Here is a 14,393-nt window from a genome sequence, read left to right on the forward strand (position 1 = left end):
AAAAAAAAAAAAAAAAAAAAAAAAAAAATGTTAGATGACTTGCCCAAATCATACAGCTAGACAATGAGGAAGCTATAATTAAAACAAGATCTGCTTAGCTCCAAAGCCTGGGCAGCTTGTAACCATTCCTCTAGTTTCAGAGACTAAAAACTTCGGGCTCTATCCTCTACCTTGACCAAGGTCAACTGTATATAACATTTTTCTTTATTTGTAAAGATGACATAATTGACAATGATTACATCATTGTGTGTACTAAAGCAGCTAAGAACAGCATGTGACACATCACAGGGACAGTATATTTGTGCAAGAATAAAAAGGCAGAGGATAAACAAGCTTTACCAACAATCCTTGTACCAAACGACCTTCATCCTATATTGCCTATGTTGCAGGCACTTGGCAGGACTCCAATTACAAAATGCAAAGGAACAAAATAAACACCAATATTGCACAATGCTCCTTGGCATACAAAAGAAGAGTAGACATTGTGTGTTGTAGTGAGCCTCGTTAAATAATGGCAATTACTGTTAAAATTACATTTTTTGGCTACCTTCTATACAGAGTTAGTAGCAGATTCCTAAATGGAAATCTGCTAAATGGTGATGATGCTGCCCTCTAATCTCTTTAGTATTTGATGATCCCATCTAACTTTGACAGTTTAAAATGTCTCTTCTTTTTATAAATTTTTTTTTTTTTTGAGACAGAGTCTCGCTCAGTCGCCCAGGCTGGAGTGCAGTGGCACAATCTCGGTTCACTGCAAGCTCTGCCTCCCGGGTTCATGTCATTCTCCCACCTCAGCCTCCCGAGTAGCTGGGACTACAGGCGCTCGCCACCACGCCCGGCTAATTTTTTGTATTTTTAGTAGAGACGGGGTTTCACTGTGTTAGCCAAGATGGTCTTGATCTCCTGACCTCGTGATCCGCCCGCCTTGGCCTTCCAAAGTGCTGGGATTACAGGCGTGAGCCACTGCACCCGGCCTGTCTCTTCTTTTTAATATTCCTATAGAACCTATAGACTAAGACACCTCAAGTAGCCCTTGATGAGTTACTGTATTATATTACACAATACATAAGCTTGATGTGCTCTGACCAGAATGTAAGCCCCTCGTTTTGTATGTATGAAACGTAAGCTTAACCAGTTCACAGGCTCCTTCAGGGCCAGAAACCATGTACAGCTTCCACATATTTTATTGATTGATTGACTTTTTGCCTTTTAAATTTGATTTTTAGAATTTAAAATTCAGAATGGCGTGGCAGAGATAAGAGAAGGAGCGTCTGAATGCTGAGAAGAGTTTGGCTGGAGATGGTTGGAGAAGAGAGAGGCTGCTAGATGGTCAAACTCCAGGAGATGATCATCTTCCCACTGCATCCCACCTCCATCCTCAATAAAACCTGCACAATCACCATCCTCAATTCCCTGTGCAACTTGGTTCTTCCTGGACACTGGACAAGGACCTAGGTACTGAGAGGACACTGAGCTGGTTAACACTTAAGCCGTCTGCAGATGGCAAAACTAAAAGAGCACTGTAACACATGCCTACTTGGGCTTTGGGAGTCGCAGACACCCACCCCTAGACGCTACCATGGGGCCAGAGCCCCAGAGCACTCGTCCCAGCTCCTGCAACTGCCCATCTGTGTGCTTCCTCTCCCATAAGTGGTTTGAGCATGCAGAGGGTGAACAGACAAGCCACACCCCTGTTACACGTCCTGCAAGGTTGGGGGCAGGGGTATCAGGGAATTCTCCCGTTTCATGAAGACTGAATCTTGAGAATTACTACTGTTCTGTTATTTGATAGGTATGTCACAGAGTAGAAGAGGTTGGGAAATCATGCTTCAAGGAGTCATCACTCAATTTGAGAACAGTTACTACAGAGCTCTGGGAAGAAAAGTAGATTAATTGTTTTGTTTACTGCAAACATTCTTTTTTTGTTCTTTAAACTTGAATATCTTTGCTTTATATCCACCATAATTCCTTTCCCTACCTGAAGAAGGTGTGGTTTTTCAGATAAAGCCACGCCGATCAAAGATTTTTAAATGTGGGATACTGGGATACTGGACAGGGCTAAGTTGCTAAACTGGGAAGGCCAGAGAAGGTGAGTGAAATGGATTAGACTAAGGAAGGGGAGGTTGCCTTCCTTAGTCACACCTGCCAATCACTAAGAATGTTGAACCATATTGACACTGCTAAAAGGGAAGGCCCAGTTGGTACTGTGCTGTACTCTGCAGGTAGTCACCTGCCCAGGCAGGAAAGCCTTGGCAGCCAGTCATTTCCTGGATGCCAAAGCAGGCAGAGGACACATCTCTGGGTCCCAGGAATAGCAAAGCATTTTACATAATGACTTACTTGGTTTCTGTTTCCCTCTCTCAAAAAAGTAAGATTCAATTTTTCCTTTCCAAGAAAGTTAGTAAAAGGAGAAAAGGAAAAGGAAAGTTAGTACGTATAAAATACTGGCATTTGGTTCTAATGTAGGTATTTATTTTAACGGAAACAGCTACCAAGTCCATGTGCCAAGGGGAACTAACTCACCACACTGGAGGGGTGGTGGCAGAAGCGCACCTCCATCCTGCTCGCTCTGGAACCTTACTGTGTCCTAAACCAGGCTGTGTGCTGAGGTGAGGACAGTTTTGCATATGTGTTGCAGAGCCTAACAGCTTATACATCTATAATGCCAAGGACTAGATTTACTAACCTCTAAGGTCCATAAAATCAAATTAGAAGCTCAGTGAAATGTTTTCTGTAGGCATTAAACAAATATTTGTTGAACTGAACTATCTAACAAATGAAGTTATATATTAGAATTAAGTGATAGTATGTAAGGATGCTTTTGCCTTACCTGTCATGTCTCAATACAGGTGTGGGCAACACGCTTGTCAGAAGCCATCCGAATTCAGCCAGAGTGTGCAGCAGAGGGCCATAATCTGTTTTGATTTCACATCCCTGCATGAATAGGCATAAAAGCTCATACTCTAATGGCAAAGACAACCAAGCACACAATTACAACAAAGGGTGATACGTGTTAGGATGAGGGGAGTTCACTTTCATCCGTTGCAGCCTTCCTGGGCTTCATGTTCTGCTTTGCTTCCTTCTAATAATTGAACCAAGTTAGAAACACTGGTAAAGGAGAGAGGTTTCCATCCGGTTGTCCGAAGTTTGGGCCTTCCTTTGGTCTTGTTAAGGCAGTGGTTCTTAAAATTTAATATATGGGGTTGGGAAGCTGGGAATCTGCATTTTATTTTATTTTATTTTATTTTATTTTAAGAGAGGGTCTCATCCCTCCATCCAGGCTAGGGTGCAGTGGCACAATCATAACTCACTTTAACCTCAATTTCCTGAGCTCAAACTATCCTCCCGCCTCTGCCGCCTGAGGAACTGGGACTACAGGTGCATGACACTATGCCTGGTTAATTTTTAAATTTTTTTGTAGAGATGGAGTCTCACTATGTTGCCCAGGCTGGTCTTGAACTCTCAGGCTCAAGTTATCCTCCCACGTCACCTCCTAAAGTGCTGGGGTTACAGGCATGAGCCGCTGTGCCAGGCAGAGTCTGCATTTTCACACGAGCTCCTTAGGGGATTTGGATCCAAGAAGTTTCTAGAACACATTTTCAGAAACACTGGTCTAGGGACCAGGAAGTGAGGACAAGAGTGGAGAGTGACGATAGTGGTATTGAGGATGATAGGTGCTTGGGTGTGGGGAGTCTTTCCACCACTTTTTACTTAATTTGGAATTGAGTTTTGCTTGGAGCTTTACCTCTTCCCCCAAATCCTTTTTCCCCACTCAATGGGTTTTCTGGTTTCTTTGAAAATGGGCTATGTCTCTTAACCTTTGTACAGTCAGAAAGGTAAAAGTGTCCCTGAAACAGCCTGTCAGGGAAGGCCTCACATACAAAACAGAATATACCTGAATTCAGTGTGTACACCTCAAGGGCAGTCCATTCAGTGACATCTGAATTCAGGGTGCACAACATCAGCAGCAATGTTATCTCTGATTGTGAAGGACAATGCTGTGTGTACATGTTTGGCCTGGTGAGAGAGAGAACATCTTTTGGATATTTTTGCCTTTGAAAGTCATTCACAAGGTTAAAAAAACCTCAGTCACATTGGTTGATTGGAGACAAAACACTAGGTGAGTGACTGAATTTTTTAATTTCAATCAGTTGTCACAGAATGCTGTAAAGAGAAGCTCAGTGCCAGGTGATGTGTTTTGGCTTAAAATTTTGGGAACTTACTGCTACTTATGCATAATTATTTCTCTATCTTGCAAAAACATTTAACATTGGATAAAGCAAATTACCTTTTCACAAATCTGAAAAAAGTGTGTTCATGCATTTGTGATGAGATTCTAAACACTAAACAAATATGTGTTTAAGGATACTGCATGTGCCAGCACTGAAGAGCTTTAACATGTAAAATAAAATATGTATAGCCTGGGCAACATGGCGAGACTGTGTCTCTACAAAAAATACAAAAAAATTAACTGAGTATGGTGATGCATGCCTGTAGTCCCAGCTACCTGGGAGGCTGAGGTTGGAGAATCACCTGAGCCAGGGGAAGTTGAGGCTGCAGTGAACTGTGATGCACTCCAGCCTGGGTGACAGAGTAAGACCCTGTCTCAAAAAACAAACAAACAAACAAGAAAAAAAACAAAAAACAACCCCAAACCAAACATATATATAATATATATTATATTTATATATGTAAAGCTAAATTGTCAGAAAACTGCAGCTCACCTCAATAACAGTCCATTGTTCCACTACGATGGCATCATTTCCTTTCCTACTAGAACCTGGAACTCCAGAACCTTCTTCTTCATAGATAAAAAATCCTTCCAAAGATTTAGGCAAATGTTCCCCTGTGAGGAAAAGGATACAATTAAGAAGGGTTGTAAATACTAAGTGGCTCGTAAAACCATCTAAATCCTTAAATAACCCACATAGGAAACTGAAGGAAAAACATTGCAATTAAAAAACATTTGTTTTGGTGGAATCAATAATATCCTCCTCCTCTTGGAAAGTTTTTCTTTCTCCCCAAAGATCAACACTTTTTTTTTTTTTTCACTTCACTGAATTAAAATCCAACTATACACATAAAAACTACAATAGCAAAAACAAGATAAAATAGTGTGGCACAGTGAGAAGCAAGTGGAAAATCAATCTAAAAGGCATCTGGAAGTGATCTTCATTTTGAAATCAAAATTTGGCTGTGGATCTATCCGTTGTATGCATGTTAATTATACCATTAAGAGAAACAGCATAAAAATGCTAATATTTGAAATTAAAGGCATGATATTAAAATTAATGCTAGGTAAGTTTACTTCAAAAGACCTAAACACAGAACAATTCTTTACCTCAATGATGGGTTAAAAGGAAAAAAAAAGAAAAACAGGGACAGGAAGACCCTAAACAAAAGTCATTGTCAAAAGAATTCCTGCTGGGAAGGAAGTTTTAAGGGAGGGCCTCTTTGACTTTTTCTTGAATAGTCGACAATAACCAGCTGGCCTACACAAACTGATTTTATGGAAGTTCTTTTGTCTCCTATTTTGCTATAGGAGACATTTTTCCCATGGTTATGTGCTGGTTAAACATTTCGGTTTTTGTGCAGCACAATGTCACATTGAAGTTTCCCTGGTTGACAGCTCTCTAAATTCTAAAGGTCTGAAAAGTTTTCAAATGATCTTTTAAGCTTAAAGACAAAAAAGACAAAAGTAATTTTAATGTAATTTTCTGTTTTAATTTTTAATATCAGGCTATAAATTTTAAGAGATAAATCATTATTATTATTTGTTTGACATCATTCATGGTTATGGCAGAACACCATGAAGAATTTGCATTGTTCAGTAGTGGTTCCCAAGAACCCAGTAGGCCGGGTGCGGTGGCTCACTCCTGTAATCCCAACAGTTTGGGAGGCCGAGGCAGACAGATCACCTGAGGTCAGGAGTTCGAGACCAGCCTGACCAACATGGAGAAACCCCATCTCTACTAAAAATACAAAATTAGCTGGGCATGGTGGCTCATGCCTGTAATCCTGGCTACTTGGGAGGCAGAGGCCGGAGAATCACTTGAACCCGGGAGGTGGAGATTGTGGTGAGCCGAGATCGTGCCATTGCACTTCAGCCTGGATGACAGAGCAAGACTCCATCTCAAAAACAAAAGAAAACAAAAGAAAATGAAAACAAACAAAAAACCCAGTAAAGTTTAGTTTCCTAGTTCAAATTGGTTTTCTAATTACAGTATATATTTCATTTCCTTTAAATGTACTTATTTACTATCATACCAAAGTGACCAGTGGAATCAAATTTGTTTCTGATTGAAAGTTTAGGGCATCACTAGATCATCTTTACAATTGTACATGCCCCAAGTTCCCTTTTAGAGGTATGTGTTTTAAAATTAGTTGTATGCTGTGGTAATTACACAGTTAATTATAATCTCCTCCTTTCTTACTTTGGGATTATATAATGTGAAAACTCTGGGCTTTGTGGCTCCAGGTCTGTTTTCTTGCTCTCAGTATTTGAAGACGCTAACACAATCCTACCTTGCTTTATTGTGCTTTGCTTTACTGTGTTTTGCAGATACTGTGTGTTTTTTTTTTTTTTTTTTTTTTTCAAATTGAAGGTTTGCGGCAATCCTGCATTGAGCAAGTCTATTAGTGCCATTTTTCCAAAGGTGTGTACTCACTTCATGTCTTGGTGTCACATTTTAGTAATTCTTGCAATATTTCAATGTTTTTCATTATTATTCTATCTGTTATGGTGGTCTGTGATCAATGATCTTTGATGTTACTATTGTAATTGTTTTGGGCCACCGGCAACCTTGTCCATATCAAATGGCGAATTTAATTGATAAATGTTGTGGGAGTTCTGACTGCTCCACTCACTGGCCCTCCCCCCATCTCTCTCCCTCTCCTCGAGCCCCCCATTCCCTGAAATTAGGCCAATGAATAACCCTGAAACAGCCTCTAGGTGTTCAAGTGAAAAGAAGAGTCAAAAGTTTCTCATTTTAAATCGAAAGCTGGGAATCATTATTAAGCTTAGTGAGGAAGACATGTCAAAGCTGAGACAGGCGGTAAAGTAGGCCTCTTGTGTCAGTTAGCCAAGTTGTAAATGTAAGGGAAAAGTTCTTGAAGGAAAATAAAAGTGAATGAATGATAAGAAAGCAAAACAGAATTCTTGATGATATGGAGACAGTTTTAATGGTTTGGATAGAAGATCAAACCAGCCACAAGCAGTCCCTTAAGCCAAAGTCGAATCCAGAGCAAGATCCTAACTCTATTCCATTCTATGAAGGCTGAGAGAGGTGAGGAAGCTGTGGAAGGAAAGTTGGAAGCCGACAGAGGTTGGTTCATAAAGTTTAAGGAAAGAAGCTGTCTCCATAACATAAAATTGCAAGGCAAAGGAGCAAGTGCTGATGTAGAAGCTACAGCAAGTTATCTAGAAGATCCAGCTAAGAGAATAAAGGTGGCTACACAAAATTACAGATTTTTATTTATTATTTATTTATTTATTTATTTATTTTGAGACAGGGTCTCACTCTTTCACTCAGGCTGGGGTAGGATGGCGCGATCTCGGCTCACTGCAACCTCTACCTCCCCAGGCTCAAGCGATTCTCCTGCCTCAGTCTTCCAAGTAGCTGAGATTACAGGTGCATGCCACCACAACCAGCTAATTTTTGTTTTTTTAGTAGAGATGGGGTTTCACCATGTTAGCCAGGCTGGTCTCGAACTCCTGATCTCAAATGATCCACCTGCCTCAGCCTCCCAAAGTGTTGGGATTACAGGCGTGAGCCACCGTGCCTGGCCTAAAACTACAGATTTTCAATGTCAGTAAAACAACCTTATAGTGGAAGATGTCATCCAGGACTTTCATTGCTAGAGAGGGGGAGTTAATGCCGGGCTTCAAAGCTTCACAGGACAGGTTAACTATCTTGTTAGGGACTAATGCAGTTGGTGAAGCCAATGCTTTAAGTTGAAGCCAATGCTTATTTACTATTCTAAAAATCCTAGGGCCCTTAAGAATTATGCTAGATCTACTCTGCCTGTGATCTAGACATGGAAAACAAAGCCTGGATGACAGCACATCTGTTTATAGTACGGTTTACTGAATAGTTTAAGCCCACTATTCAGACCCCCTGCTCAGAAAAAAAGATACCTTTCAAAATATTATGCTTATTGACAACGTACTTGATCACCTAAGAGCTCTGATCAAGATATACAAGAAGATTAATGTTTTCTTTTTTTTTTGAAAACGTAGACTTTTAATAACTGCTTTTATCACCAGGTTAAGCCATGCAGTTACGAAGTAGTTAGAAATTTCTGAAAGGGTGTTATCGTTTAAAAAAAAAAAAAGCTGATTCTTACACATATATTATCTAGCACTTCATGGGGACACTACTATTCAAAAGGCCCTGACCAAATAACTCCCAAATGAAACACTCAACCCAAGGTTGTTTTCAGCCCACTGTTAGCGAAGCTGGGTGCAGAATGCAAAGCCTCTAAAAGGAGAGGACACAAAATCAGGTGAGTAGGGGCCATTGGCAATGCTCAGAGCCAGCCAGACTCCAAACAGGGAGCCCAAGTGGTTTTTTTCTGGGACACTCTACTTGAATTATTGTTTAATTAGTCAACCATAGATCTTCAAAAGAGACCAATTAGTTAACATGATAAAAAGGTTACTGCATTCTTTGGACTATGTGTCGTAATTATAGTTAGCAAATTCTGACAGTTTTAATGAAAATAGCCTCCACCATTTTGCAAGTATGAAGATAACTTATTTATCCACAGGGCTTTTAATGTTTGCTGGACAGCAATACATGACTGATAAGCTATAAATGACACTGTTTTATGATATAAAAATACTAGTTTTTTTATTTGTTATTTTTTATAGGCATTCACTGTTTGAGTCAAGGTTAGGCTTGTTAAGTGATTAAAAGCAATTTTATTACAGCAGCATGTACTTATTTTATTCTAAAAGAATAAAATTCATAAACAGAAACAGCTTTTATATTTGTTTGCAACCTGCAAAATTGAGTTATTTTGCTGATATAAAACACTAAGAACTCACTTGAGGACCATGCCACCTTCTGAAAAGGCCACACACCTACTTCTTAAATGGGTTAAAGTCACAGTGTGTCCCACACTCGTCCAGAGCAAAATAAGTAAGCAACTGACTGCTCTTGACTGTCCCTTCCCCAGCAATAGCACTGATTGTGTTGGGGACAGCCACAGAACAAGGCTGCACAGCCAGATGGAGGAGACTTTACTTTTAAAGGCAAAATACCAAAATGGCTCTCTGGTGTAGGTGATTTCTACTTTCACACTCAGCTTGTACATGATCCCCAAACCTTAATTTCTTTCTCCTTAAGGGGCTGATTTGGACTGACTTGTTGAGAATGGTATCCATTATTAATGTCAGGAGAGAAAGGGATTTCTGTGGTTACATGTAAACTTGTGATAGGTCTGCAGAAGTTACAGGTTAAGAGGGTAGTGAGGAAGTCAGCCACGATCCATCTATGTGAAGGTCATACCGGCTTCATTGTACACTTTGAAAACTTTCTCAATGGCATTGACATAGGCAGCTGTTCTCAGGTCCAATCCCAGGTTAGTTATACTTCATGACTGTGCACATAATTTGCCTGGCAGAACGCTCCATTGTGTATGCTAAGCCAGAGTGCACGATGTCTTTCTCAGATGCACCCGATACCCTGTCTTGGATCTCTGCTGTGGATACAATGGGAACAGTTCCACCGTGCTTTCCAAATTTTCCTTCTAAACTCTCTTGAACAGACCTGAGCAAGTTGTAGTTAGAATCCCTTTCATATTTGAAGGTCAGACGGCCGTAGCTGACATGATTCAGATTCTTCAGCCACTCAAAGTAAGATACTGTCACTCCTCCAGCATTCAAGTAGAGATCTGGAATAGTCATAATGTTTCTCTCCAGGAAGATCTTGTCAGTTTCTGGAGTTGTTGGCCCATTGGCACCTTCAGCAATGATCTTGGCTTTGACTCTGGGTGCGTTGGATTTGGTCAACTGCTTCTCATTGGCAGCTGGAATCAGTATGTCACAGTCGGCCTCCAAGATGCTTCCTTCATAGGGCTTTGCCCTGGGGAAGCCCAGAATGGACCCATGTTGCAATTTGAAGTCTTCCAGTTCCTTTGGGTCACTACCATCTGGATTCCACATGCTCCCATCAGACTCACCAACAGCAATACATTTAGCACCAAAACGATGTAAATATCTCATAGAGTGTAGGCCCACATTACCAAATCCCTGAACAACAAATGTTTTATCTCCAAACCCTGGTGTCATTCCTAAAATGCTCATGTAAGAAGCTTCATTGATGAAGTTTTCAATCCCATGGAAGACACCACCGCCAGTAGCAGAGATGCGTCCATGGATTCCCCCTTGGCTGATGGGTTTACCAGTAACACAGGCGTGTGCATTAATATCATAGTGCCCTTTGGTGCTGGCATAGGTATCAGCGATCTAGGACATCTCCCGCTCACCTTTGCTCATGTCTGGGGCAGGCACATCAATGCCAGGACCAATAAAGCCCTTCTTTGCTAGCTCCATGGTGAACCTCCTTGTGATCTTTTCCAATTCATTATCGGTATAGTTCTTGGGATTGATCTTAACACCAGCTTTAGCAGCCCCAAACGGCACATCAGCTACTGCACACTTGTATGTCATCAGAGAAGCCAAAGCTTTTACTTTATTTACACTCTCATCAGTGCTGTAACAGATACCTCCCCCGCAGGGCGTGCGGTGCTGGCTGTGCTGGGCTCGGCAGCCTTCGATGACCTCCCAGGAGCCGTCGTTGCGCCGGATGGGGAAGGAGAGACTCAGCACATGATTGCAGGGCTTGATGAGCCGCAGGATGCCGCGCACCCGGTTCCGCTTCTGCTCCTCGCTCTCACAGGTCCTCAGGTCCTCCACCAGCTTGTCCTCCACGATGCTGGCGCCGCGGTCGAAGAAGTCCTCCACCATCTTGAAGAAGTTGGGGTCGTCCTCGCGGTCGGCCACCGCCTCGCTGTGGTGGCGCCGGGCGGCCAATGCGAGCCCCGGCTGGGGGGCGGCGGCGGGCTGTCCCCGGCCCGGCCCAGCAACAGCGGCCGCTGGGCCCAGGGCTGCGGGCCCGGCCTGGTACAGCAGCAGCGCCTCACCCAGGCAGCGGTATATGGCGCCAGGCGGAGGGGAGGTGCGTGATGGTCGCGGAACAGGCGCGCTTTCTCAGAGTCCCAGCTACTAGGGAGGAAGAAGATTAATGTTTTCGTGCCTCCTAACACAACATCCATTCTGCAGCCCATGGATCAAGGAGCCATTTTGGCTTTCAAGTCATATATTTAAGGAATACATTTTGTAAGGCTATAGCTGCCATAGATAGTAATTCCTCTGATGGATCTGGGCAAAATAAATTAAAACCTTCTGGAGAGGATTCACTATTCTAGATGCCATTAAGAACATTTATGATTCATGGGAGGAGGTCAAAATATCAACATGAACAGGAGTTTGAAAGAGGTTGACTCCAGTTTTCATGGATGACTTTGAGGGGTTCATGTGGTGAAAATAGTGAGAGCTAGAATTAGAAGTGAAGCCTAAAGATGGGACTAAATTGCTGCAATCTCATAGTAAAGCCTGAATGGATGAGGAGTTGCTTCTTGTGGATGAGCAAAGAAAGAAAGTGGTTTCTTTCTTTTTTTGTTGTTGTTTTTTTGAGATGGAGTCTCACTGTGTTGCCCAGGCTGGAGTGCAGTGGCACGATCTCCGCTCACTGCAACCTCCACTTCCCAGGTTCAAGTGATTCTTGTGCTTCAGCCTCTTGAGTAGCTGGGAATGCAGGCATGCACCACCATGCACAGCTAATTTTTGCATTTTTATTTATTATTTATTTATTTATTTTTGAGACTGAGTTTTGCTTTTGTTGCCCAGGCTGCAGTGCAATGGCATGATCTTGGCTCACTGCAACCTCTGCCTAGATCAATCAAAGGTTCAAGCAATTCTCTTGCTTCAGCCTCCCAAGTAGCTGGAATTACAGGTGTGTCACTATGTGTGGCTAATTTTGTATTTTTATTAGAGACAGGGTTTCACCATGTTGGTCAGGCTGGTCTTTGTATTTTTAGTAGAGATAGAGTTTTACTATGTTGGCCAGGGTGGTCTCAAACTCCTGACCTCAAGTGATCCTCCTGCCTCGGCCTCCCAAAGTGCTGGGATTATAAGGGTAAGCCACTGTGCCCAGCCTAGAAAGTGGTTTCTTAAAATGGAATCTACTCCTGGTGAAGATGCTGTGAACACTGTTGAAATGACAATGAAGGATTTAGAATATTACATAAACTTAGATGATAAAGCAGTTGGAGGGAGGGTTTGAGAGGATTGACTCCCATTTTGAAAGAAGCTCTACTGTGGTTAAAATGCCATCAAACAGCATCATATGCTAGAGAGAAATCTTTCGTGAAAGAAAGAGCCAATTGATGCAGCAAATTTCATTGTATTATTTTAAGAAATTGCCACAGCTGACCAGGCGCAGTAGCTCATGCTGTAATCCCAGCACTTTGGGAGGCTGAGGCAGGTGGATCACTTGAGCTCAGGAGTTCAAGACCAGCCTGGGCAACATAGTAAGACCTTGTCTCTAAAACAATAGCCAGCGTGGTGGTGCATACCTTGCTTGGTCCCAGCTACCTAAGAGGCCAAGGTGGGAGGATTGCTTGAACCCAGGAGGCGGAGGTTGCAGTGAGCTGAGATCACATCATTGTGCTCCAGCCTGGGCGACTGGGCAAGACTCTATGCCAAAAGAGAAAAAAATTAAATTAGAAATTGCTACAGCCACCCCAACCTTCAGCAACCACCACTCTGATCAGTCAGCCGCCATCAACACAGAGGCAAGACCCTCTACCATCAGGCTGGTCTCAAACTCCAGGCCTCCAGGTATTCTCCCACCTCGGCCTCCCAAAGTATTGGGGCTACAGGCATAAGCCACTGTGCTGGCCCATTCTTTTCAAATATATTCATCTTACATAAAAGCCACTCAGTCTTAAAGTAATATTGACACTCCAGGAAGAGTTATATTCTGCAAACTTGTGAACTGGTGTACTCCTTGGCATAAGGCTGCATATCCTGAGGGTACTCGAACCCTGGTTTGAAAAGCACATGTTTGAAGGGCTCCCAGAGAATGGTTTACTTTTCTGGACATGTCTTGTCTTTTAGCAGGACATGACATTGACATTCTTGTAAAGGTGCAGAGAGGTAACACTTCATTGTAGTATTTTTGGTTCCCATGTCATTTTTGGTATTCAGCTGCCCAGAGTTGGGCCCAGGAGCATCTTTGAAGTAGAGGGCAGGCAGGTATGGTAACTCTAAAAAGAATCTTAGCCTATCCACTTCTTTCCATCGCCACCATCATCTCTCAGGGACCACTGCAACAGCCTCTTAACAGCCTACCCACCACACTTCCACTCTTGACCTCTGTGATCCATTTCTCATAATGAGGGCAAAGAAATTCCTCTCCTCTCCTCTCCTCTCCTGTCCTCCACTCCCCTCCCCTCCCCTCCCTTTTTCTCTCCCCTCCCTTCCCTTTTCTCTCCTCTCTTTTCCTTTCTTCTTTTTTTGAAATGGAGTCTCACTCTGTTGCCTAGGCTGGAGTGCAGTGCAGTGGTGTGATCTCGGCTCACTGCAACCTCTACCTCCCAGGTTCAGGAGATTCTCCTGCCTCAGCTTTCTGAGTAGCTGGAACTACAGGCGTCCACCATGCCTGGCTAATTTTTGCATTTCTAATAGAGACGGGGTTTTTCCATGTTGGCCAGGCTGGTCTTGAACTCCTGACCTCAAGTGATCTGCCTGCCTTGGCCTCCCAAAGTGCTGGGATTACAAGTGAGAGCCACTGCACCTGGCTAGAAATTCTTTAAAAAATGCGAATGAGATCATGACTCCCTCTTTAAATCTTTAATGAAAGAATTGGAATAAGTATCTTGGTAAAAGTGCACACTCCATCTAGGTGGCTCCACCACTTTCCAGTTGTGTGAATGCAGGCACCTCATGCAAAATCTCTGTGCTTCAGTTCCTTCATATGTAAAAGGAGAATAAGCATGGCCTGGCACGATGGCTCATGCCTGGAATCCCAGCACTTTGGGAGGCCAAGGCTGGAGGATCACTTGAAGCCAGGAGTTTGGGACCAAGCAGGGCAGCAAAGTGAGACCATCTCTACAAAAAATTTTAAAAAATTAGCTGGGTGTGGTGGTATGCATGGAGTCCTGGTTACTTGCGAGTCTGAGGTGGGAGGATGGCCTCAGCCCAGGAGTTCAAGGCTAGTGAACTATGATTGTGCCCTTGCACTCCAGTCTGGGTGACAGTGAGACCCCATCTACAAATAAATAAATAAATAAATAAAGTAAATATATATATATATATATTCCTT

At 42.6% G+C, this 14,393-nt stretch overlaps 2 protein-coding genes across 3 annotated transcripts in view; both read right to left on the minus strand.

Moving 5' to 3' along the window:
- Positions 1-14,393, minus strand: part of RFTN2 (raftlin family member 2) — a 95,060-nt gene that overhangs the window by 35,142 nt on the left and 45,525 nt on the right. For both annotated transcript variants that reach the window (XM_017869312.1, XM_017869313.1), the window contains exons 6-7: positions 4,725-4,846; positions 2,831-2,934 (exon numbers count right to left, since the gene is read on the minus strand). In XM_017869312.1, coding sequence (XP_017724801.1) covers positions 2,831-2,934; positions 4,725-4,846 — 226 coding nt within the window. The remainder of the gene's footprint in view (positions 1-2,830; positions 2,935-4,724; positions 4,847-14,393) is intronic.
- On the minus strand, positions 9,496-11,020 carry LOC108527835 (glutamate dehydrogenase 1, mitochondrial-like). Its single transcript, XM_017869314.1, is given in 2 exon segments — positions 9,496-9,588; positions 9,590-11,020. Coding segments are annotated over 2 exon segments (1,476 nt in total). The 5' UTR covers positions 10,973-11,020.

The sequence above is a fragment of the Rhinopithecus bieti genome, unplaced genomic scaffold (assembly GCF_001698545.2).
Source record: "Rhinopithecus bieti isolate Rb0 unplaced genomic scaffold, ASM169854v2 scaffold_2572, whole genome shotgun sequence".
NCBI classification, from domain to species: Eukaryota; Metazoa; Chordata; class Mammalia; order Primates; family Cercopithecidae; genus Rhinopithecus; species Rhinopithecus bieti.